Source organism: Mastomys coucha, unplaced genomic scaffold (genome assembly GCF_008632895.1).
Source record: "Mastomys coucha isolate ucsf_1 unplaced genomic scaffold, UCSF_Mcou_1 pScaffold7, whole genome shotgun sequence".
In the NCBI taxonomy this organism is placed as follows: domain Eukaryota; kingdom Metazoa; phylum Chordata; class Mammalia; order Rodentia; family Muridae; genus Mastomys; species Mastomys coucha.
In genome coordinates, this window is record NW_022196913.1 from 67,680,053 (window position 1) to 67,689,643 (window position 9,591).

At 46.1% G+C, this 9,591-nt stretch overlaps 1 protein-coding gene across 1 annotated transcript in view; it reads right to left on the minus strand.

The window, feature by feature from the left end:
* LOC116082329 (fructose-1,6-bisphosphatase 1) overlaps positions 1-9,591 on the minus strand; it is a 24,629-nt gene that overhangs the window by 5,760 nt on the left and 9,278 nt on the right. The window contains exons 2-4 of the mRNA XM_031359218.1: positions 5,052-5,214; positions 2,387-2,479; positions 737-877 (exon numbers count right to left, since the gene is read on the minus strand). Of these exons, the coding sequence (XP_031215078.1) occupies positions 737-877; positions 2,387-2,479; positions 5,052-5,214 (397 nt within the window). The remainder of the gene's footprint in view (positions 1-736; positions 878-2,386; positions 2,480-5,051; positions 5,215-9,591) is intronic.

Below are 9,591 nucleotides of genomic sequence, written 5' to 3' on the forward strand. Positions count from 1 at the left end.
AGAGGGAGGGAGGGAGGGAGGAAGGGAGGGAGGGAAGGAGGAAAGGAGGAAAGGAAGCTCCCGAATACCCAGAACAACCTACCCGTTCACAAGCCTATATGCGACCAGCAGTCAAGAGACTGATCACCGCCCCCCCCTCAAATGTCTGTCAACTCAAAAGTAAGACAGAGGGCACAGAGCTCATCTGAGGGACTGGACAATCTGGACAGGTGACACTTTGGCAGACAGCACTGCTTTCAGACGCTGTACCCTTCTCTCAGATGAAAGATTAAAGGTCTAGGGCTGTGGACCTGCCCTGTTTGACCCTGGGGCCTTATGCAGAGATTTTTGACTTGTGCATTAACCTCCCCTCCAGTCTTAGTTTATTAATTAAGTGCCCCTGCTCCCAGGAAGGTGAAAGTGCAGTTTTGTTAAGCATGCACAGATCAAAGGTAGAGAGACCATGTTCTGATTTATAGCAGTTTGCCACACCCCAAGCAATCTCTCACCATGCTGCGCTTTGTACCTTGTGTGTATGGTTTTTGTTGTTTGTTTGTTTGTTTTGTTTTTAAGGAAAAAGAGAGGAGGGAGGTAGAGAGATGGTTCAGCACTTGCTGCTCTTTCAGAGGACTTGGGGTCAGTTCTCAGTATCCAGGTTGGGTCACACACACACACACACACACACACACACACTAGGTACAAGCTCAAAGCTACTAGCTAAGCACTCAGCCTGAGAGATGTCTGAGAGATGTCTCACCGGGTCCAGCATGAAGCTGTTGACACCACAATCCATGGCAAGGACCAACATGGTGGCACTGCCATAGAGTGCATAGCCAGCTGCCACCAGTTTCCGGCCTGGCTGCAGAGCATCCTTCTCAGAAGGCTCATCAGTACTTGTCTAAAGCAAAGGAGAAAACAAAGACATGTTTTCAGTTTGTTTCCTGGTCCTTTTTTCCAGCTCAACCACCAACAGGATGCATGACGGTTTATTCCCCTAATGCAATGGTTCTCAACCTTCCTAATGCTAAGATCCATTAATAACAGTTCATGTTGTGACACCCTTAACCACAACATTATTTCCATTGCTGCTTCATAACTGTAATTTTTCTCCGGTTGTGAATCATAATATAAATATCTGATGTGCAACCCCCAAGGGGGTCAAGACCCACTGGTTGAGATCTACTGTTTTCATGAAAGCTACTGATATCCCAGGCCATACACTAGCAGCATTCGGATTGCAATAGGCTTCCTGAGCCGGGCAGTGGTGATGCATGCCTTTAATCCCAGCACTTGGGAGGCAGAGGCAGGTGGATTTCTGAGTTCAAGGCCAGCCTGGTCTACAAAGTGAGTTCCAGGACAGCCAGGGCTACACAGAGAAACCTTGTCTCAAAAACAAAAACAAAAACAAAACAAAAACAAAAAAAAGCAATAGGCTTCCTGAAGAGCCCAGAATCCTGCATCAGGATCTTTCTTTCCAGTCAACAGCTTCTTAACATCTTCCTAATTTGATATTCCCTCGTATCTCCATTATCACTTCCAAAAAGCAACACACATTCTTGCCAGCTCTATAAACGTAACCTGATTACAGGCCCTAGTACCTTTCACCTGCCTTTTCCATCTTTTATTTAAACAGATTAGCAAAGGTCTGTAGGGCCGAGTGTCTCATGAGAAAATCAATTCTAGGAGCTGTTGTCAATTGAAACATGCTCACTGAGCACTATGGTCAGTTACTGCCAAGGCAGAGAAATTCTCGGAACCATAGTTTGTAGCATCTCTCTGGAGTCATCAGAGGACAAGCTAGATGCTGTTGACATTTTCTCCCATTTTAAAGCTGCTCTCACAGAACTTGAGAGGGAACGGAGGTTACCAGAGGCTGGGAAGGAAAAGAAAATTTGGTTTTTTTTGTTTGTTTGTTTTGTTAGTTGGTTTATTGAAGGCTTTTCTCTCACGAGGGTAAGCAACCATTCCTTTTACAGTTCCATTCTTGGTTGTGCGACCCAAATACTCTTTGGTTCTGCCAGTTACTAGAGGAAGACTAGACTGAGAGAGAGGTGGGTCATCTCCAGTGAGAAGACTTGTTTGGCTTGCTCTCTGAATGGTATGAAAAGAACTTTTGAGAAAAGCTTTCGGCTTAAAGAAGAAAACAGTGGGGCAGGTTGGGCTGGTTTGGGGAGGTTGTCACAATATAGGCCTTGTCATCTTTTGTAAAGAGAGAGATAGCTGAAAGAGGGAAATGGCCTCTCTGTCCACCAGCATTCTACCACTGTATCCTAGCAGTTTTGTGGATCTTCCTTGCACAGTATATGCAGGCAATGAGACTTTGCTGCAAATCCATTCAACTCCCACAGCTTAATGTCCCATGTTTATTTTCTGATCAAAGCCAGGGGCTTTGTACACTTCACTTTACCTTTCTGTAAATGCCAAAAATGGTTCCGATGGACACAAGGCAGTCAATGTTGGATGAGCCATCGAGGGGATCAAAACAGACAACATATTTGCCCTGGGTAAAAAAAAAAAAGGCAAAGAAGGTGAGTGTGCATTGAATGGACTCTAAAGGACAAGGTGGGTAACACGGTCTTACTTATATTCTGTTGAGGAGTATGAGAAGATGGATGAACAGACAGACAGACACACAGACAGGGGGAGAAAATATCATTTAGAATACAAAGTAGAGAGTGATAGAAGACAGAAAATGAAATCATTGCTTCCTACACCACTGATATAACTGAGTCATATTTAGTTTGAGAGTGTCCTGGCAGCCCCAAAGGAAAGAAGCAAAACAGAATTAGTCTTCTGTTTCTTACTTTTAAGGCCTCAGAGCATAGGAAGCCATTCTTAGCACTTAGGTTTATAAGACATTGGCCACTCACATTTGGTAGAGACTACTTGTAGAGAGACTTTCTTATAAGCCTCACCTGTCAATAAAGAAGCCAATGGCCAATGAGCTGAGGCAGGAAACAGAAGGTGGGACACTAGCAGGAAATAATAAGAAATAAAAGAGGGGAGAGCTGAGAGAGGAGAAGGGAGATGGACATAAACCAGCAGGGAGATGCATTTGAAGAGACACTGAGGGAAACACTGAGAGAGATGCTGAGGGAGACACTGAGAGAGATGCTGAGGAGACTGAGAAGGAAAAAGTGGGCCAGGACTGAAGCAGAGGTAACCAACAAAGTTGTGGGCACAGAGTAATTTAAATGGCTAAATAACTTATCAGCTAGTCAGGAAATGAGCCAAAGCCTAGGAATTTATTAATAAATATCTAATCTCAGAGTCATCATTCCAGCAGCAGGAATTGGGAGAGAAAAAATAGACTTAAAATTATTATAAACGGCACCCTACAAATGGCAACATTTGTAAATATATTCTATCCGTTTTTCCTTCCCAGACTCTGAGATTAATTGCTTATTATTAAATGCCTTGGCCATAAGCTTTGGCTCATCCCCTAACTAGCTCATAGCTTATTTAACCATTTAAACTATTCTATGTCTACCACATGCTTAGTTACCTCTCCTTTAACCCCGGCCCACTTCTTCCTTCTCATCTTCCTGGGTTCATTTCATTTATCTGCTGGTTTCCGTCTCCTCAGTCCATTTCCTGTCTCATCTCTCCCAGCAGCTCTCTTTTATCTCTTACTTTTTCCCAGAATCCTCTCTTCCTGCCAGTGTCCCACCTCTTATTTCCTGCCTCAGCTCATTGGCCACTGGCTTTTTTATTGACTCTCTCTATGGATAGTCTAGACTGTCATGCACAGATTTCTCAACAAAATCCCCGATACTACTACTGAAGAGAATGGCCCTCTGCTGTGGTATCACTCGGGCTGGCCACCGACAGCTCGTTGAACAGGCTCTTTCAGTGGCACTACAGTAAGAGTGTGCAGGCAGGCCAGACCAAACATTTATACTACTAAGTTCTCTAAGTTCAACAAGTTGGAGACATTTTTCAAGGGAGTCAGTTTACCAGCTCATCACTGGGACATTCTTATCTCCAATTTAGCTTCTTTCAATGTGGAGAGGTATTTATTGCTCTCCCAGAGTCAGGGGACTCCCTCATTGCCTGTTCTTAACAAGTCATTTCCATGGACGCAGGAAACTGTAGACTGGAAAATGAGACAGCAGCCACTGTGATGGCATGTCACCAGGGGAGGCGGGTAGGGGTAGGGGGCAGTGCTTGAGAATTGGCCAACACTGCGGAGAAGAATGGGGACTTCTGAGGCATGTAGTGATGTTTTACAAGGGCTGTCTGGCTTCTGCCTCTTAAGAAGGCAAGTTGAACATTTAATCTGATTTTCCTTCCAGTTCTACTCTTCTGTGCCCTCAATTCGTCTTGTTGGGGGAAAGACAGACAGTATGACTAGCTGTCTTACAGGAGCCAAATAAAGTCTGCCCTGTAGCATGCCACGTTCAAATTTCCCCAGGGTCAGGGCTGGCCAGATGGCTCAATGGGTTAAGAGCACCGACTGCTCTTCCGAAGGTCCAGAGTTCAAATCCCAGCAATCACATGGTGGCTCACAACCACCCATAATGAGATCTGACGCCCTCTTCTGGTTTATCTGAAGACAGCTACAGTGTACTTACATATAATAAATAAATCTTTAAAAAAAAAAAAATTCCCGGGGTCTCTCTGCAGTGTTGAGCATGTCCCCAGGCAGCATGTTTATCACTGAGTCCTACCAATGCTGAATCCTAGATGCTGAGGCATACAGACTACTGCTTGTTCTCTGCCCACAAGGCAATCTGAGTACCAGAGAATCCCAGAGATGGAAAAATGGAGGCAGCTCAGCTTGGCGGTGGGTCTAGCATGAAGGCTGGAGATTGGTTATGATGAAGAGTAATGATTCCTAAACACAGCAGTGATGGAGACACACCCTGGAGAGATGGGGAGAGCAGGATCAATGGAACCTCTGGGACCACGGTAAGAGGAGAGGTTTGGGGATGGGACAGTAGGAAGACAGAACAGAGAGGGGACTTGGTAATCACTAGAAATCTAGCTTAAAGATGTGAATAAAATCTTCCATGAAGCCGAGAAGGAAAATGGCCACATGCAAACCTTCAGAGGGGTAAACACAGACCTACCCTCTTCTCAGGTTCTATTATGATAGCATTTGTGTCTTCTTCAGACACAAGAACGCAGGTAGCATAGGACGACTTCAGCATATTGACCACCAGGTCATTGGAAAGTATGTCCAGCTTTTTCACTTGATCCCCAGTCACATTGGTTGAACCAGCGATACCGTAGCTAGAGGGAAGAAAAAACACAGAAAATAAGCCAAGGCCACCAGAGCCTCACTGAGAGAGCAACCATGAATGGATCTGGAAGGAAGGAAAGAAAGCAGACTTGCTAGGCATGCCTGGTTCAGCCAGTCAGTCTTTGCAGAATTCCTAGAACCCAAGACTTTCATCCAGAATGCCGTCTGGCCTGTTTGAATGCAGGGGAGGCAGGTGGTCATCAATGAAGGTTGAAGAAAGACACAGAAAGGAGGCGCAGGACACAGAGCGGATGTGAGGGTTCAGCCAAAGAGCTGGAAGTGGGCAGGGGCATGGTGGCACCCTGAGATGTCTATTGTATTTCCTAGGATCTCGATGTCATTGCTTCCGTGACTGATTCCTTCAACTGTTTTGTTTTTTTTTGTTTTTGTTTTTGTTTTTGTTTTTTGTTTGTTTTGGGGGGGTTGTTTGTTTGTTTGTTTTGTTTTGTTTTTTCAAGACAGGGTTTCTCTGTGTATCCCTGGCTGTCCTGGAACTCACTCTTTAGACCAGGCTGGCCTCGAACTCAGAAATCCGCCTGCCTCTGCCTCCCAAGTGCTGGGACTAAAGGCGTGCACCACCACCGCCCGGCTTTCTTTTTTTTTTTTTTTTTCTCTTTTAGACAAGGCCTTAAAAACCCTTGCTGGCCTCTATATAACCAAATATGACCTTGAACTTCTGGTCTTCCTGTTTTCACCTCCACGCCCAGACTACAGGAACTGAGGACAGAATCCAGGGCTTTGTGCACATTAAGCAAGCACTCGGCCAACTGAGCTACAGCCCTAGCCCCTTGCTTCAACTGCTGAGAATATACCCCCAGCCCCCAAACCTAAACTGCTTCTGTATGGCTTGGCAAAGGACAGCCCAATCTAGAAATGACCAAACAAGAGGCGCAGCTGTCTCATTTGTCAGCATCAACCACCGTAGCTGTCACTCTCTTCTAGACTGGAAAAGAATCCTGCCCTCTAGCCCCACTCCACCTCTTTGCTTCTGCCTCGTCTCTTCTGCTTCACTAAGACCAAGCAGCCCATAACCTGGCAGCCTGTCTCTGGCTTTGGGCCTCTTTCTACACTATCTCTTTCTGAGCTCAACTGCAAAGCCCACACTGGTGGAGGAGGGTGTCTGGACACTTGCTGGGGATCAACATCCCTGGTGCTTCTCCTTCACTGGCCCCATACTGACAGTTTTTCTCTCTAGATTGAAGTTGCCACCATAGTGGCCACTGTTAAATCAGAAGGAAGACGGTACTGATAGGCGAAGACAGAGCATAAAGATGCCAACAGCAGCCCCCCAGTGCAAACCTCAGCTCTGTGAATCCCTGGTCTCTGAGTCTCCCTCTTCCCTTTGTATACAGGGGGAGTGGCAACTCCCATGTGAGGCTACCATTATAAAAGAGAGGAGGGGGGAGAGGGAGAGAGGAGAGAACTCAGTACAGCCCTTGGCACCTCAGGGGTACAGATGGAAACAATTCTGGGGAGCCTGAAAACTTGGGGCAGAGTAGATGAAAGCCCAAGGCAAAGGATTTGGATTTGGGCACGGCAGACAGGTATCTTGTTGCAGTTTATCACAACTATGTGGGGAATCTAAAGCAGTACTGAGCTTCCAATGAGATGGAAGGTACAAACACAGTACCGGCTTTGACAAGAACCCTTTTGTCCACACCAGCTCGCTGGTGGATGACGACAGAGTGCCTGGGAAAAGGAGACTCGGCTGGTAAGACAAAAAAAAAAAAAAAAAAAAAAAAAAGTGTAAGAGGGCGGGGCCATCTTGCCACCTCACACTGGGTCCCACCTCTTAAAGGTACCGCGCTCCTCCATACAACTGGCCTACTGAGGGCTCGGTTCCTGGCACGTGATCCCTTGAAATTTACACCACAGCAAGGTGAGTTTGTGGAGGGGAATGGACCTCCTTCCCACGGGCCCCAGCCCCACCTATTCCTTTTACCCCAGTGCATTCTACTTAAAAGCCCTGAGCCTTCCTAAAATCTACAAATAACTTCCTGGGAACCCTACTGTGCTAGGGCAGCATTGCTGAACAGAGCAGACCGGACTCCTGACCTTAAGGAGCTTGATATTGCAGAGAGAAAAGACAAACAAGAAAATGGCTGTTTCCAAATGAATGTGATAGGTGAGAGAGGGGCTACAGGTGGATGTCAGGTAGCAGGTGGGTAATTAATTTAGATGGTCAGAAAGGCACTCAATGCCAGGCTTCCAGCTGCATGCACTTTAGAGTGGTTTGTTGGTTGTTTTGGTTGTTTTATTTTTTGTTTTTGAAAGAGAAGATATTCCAAATCCCTAAGGCAGCCTGAAGCAGTCAGCAATGACTACGAAGCAAAGGCATGTAAGCAATTCAGAGGAAATAGTCCATTTTTTCTAGAAGAAAGGGGCTGTGTGCTGTATAAACATCTGTAGAAGCAGCCTTTTAAAACTTCTGACATATTTCTCTTATGACTGGATCCTGAGATGTGGTAAAGACAGTGGCTACTCAACTCATTTTTCTGAGCCTTCATCTTCAACGTGTGAGCAGACCATAAATAACAACGGGAGCCTGGAACTGTGCACTTTGCCTGGGCTCTGAGAGGTTACAGTAGTGTCAACTGAGGGGGCTTAAAAAGTCAAGCTCATACTCTGCACTTGCTCCGGGATCTTAAAGGGCATGACCCTGGGGTCAAGAAGGAGCCAGTGTGCAGGCAGCCAAGAGTCACAGAGGCTTGCTGCCTGTCCATGGAGAGACGCTTTCAGTCCAAATAATACCCCACAGGGTTTCTCCACTGCATTGAGGTACCAGTCTCACACAACACCTTCAGCTTAGTGCAGTGGCCACCAGGTGACACTGCTCCTCCACCAGAGCTCTTCTTGGTCCCCCAGTGAGGGTCTGTGTCTTCCAGAAACCTCTAAACTCAAAGGTGCACTGTACAACTTCTGTAAGAAGTTCTTCTGCTTAGATACCCCATAAGAAAACACAGCAACATGACTTGAAGGTAGACACTGCGCTCAGGAGAGTACATTTCCAGTTGCCAGACAATAATACTGCCATGGTAACAGGAGCAATGGGTGGGTCATAGCTGAGTTAAGTTTTGCCTCAGGGCCCAGAGCCTAAGTGAGCCTGGCCTCTATTCCTTTCTACTGTACACAGCATTACTCTAGCCAGGGAGGTAAGGTCGGAGTAAGGCAGTCCTTGTCACACTCTAGAAAGGCTGTGGTGGAGGAATAACTGGCCAGGGAAAGGCCAGAAGTCAAGACTTTCTTAGGTTTGACAGAGGAAAAAATAAACCCTTAAAAATACTCCCAAAGGGAGTTGGAGCTCAGCAGTTAAGAGCACTGACTGCTCTGCCAGAGGTCCTGAGTTCAATTCCCAGCAACCACATGGTGGCTCACAACCATCTGTAATGGGATGTATGTCTAAAGACAGTGACAGTGTACTCACATAAAATAAATAAATAAATAAATAAATAAATCAAGATGACTCAGCAGGTAAAGGAAGTTTTGCCAACACTAACAACCTGAGGAAAGAACTGACCCCTGCAAGTTGTTCTCTGTCTTCCACACTCATGCCAAACATGCACACATTTATGATACATGCAAATACACACTAAATAAATAAGCCCTGGCGGGGCCAGAGTGAGCAGGGCCGGCAGAGGTCCTGAGTTCAATTCCCAGCAGCCACACACACATGATGGCTCACGGTCATCTGTACAGCTACAGTGTACTCATACACATAAAATAAATAAAAATAAACCTTTTAAAAATAAATAAATAAGTCCTGGAGGAAGAACTGAAGAACACATTGTATCAGCTATTTGCTAGTAGTTGTAGTACATTGTATCAGCTACATGCTCATAGTTGTAACCAAACTCCTGCAAGAAATAGTTTAAGAAGAAAGTTCAGAGCCTGGCGGTGATGGCACGCGCCTTTAGTCCCAGCGCCTGGGAAGCAGAGGCAGGCAGATTTCTGAGTTCGAGGCCAACCTGGTCTACAGAGTGAGTTCCAGGACAGCCAGGGCTACACAGAGAAACCCTGTCTCAAAAAAACAAAACAAAACAAAAAACAAAAACAAAAAAGAAGAAGAAAGTTCAGCCCTTGGGTGCTTGGTACAGTGCTTGCCATGGCCTGAGCAGAGCATCCTGGCAGCAGGAACATGTGACTTTGCACTACAGGTCAAGGGAACGGGGAGCAGAGGAGCACCCGCTCTCAGCTGGCTTTGTCTCTGTCCACCTAGGCCCTGGCCCACAGGATGATGCCATCCACACCTCGCTTGACTTAACAATTCTGGAAATGTCTTCCCCAACACCTCACCAATCCCCTCCACTTCTAGGTCTAGCTAGGCTGACAATGAAAATCGCCCATCATTCAGGTGTTGAAAGTGGCGG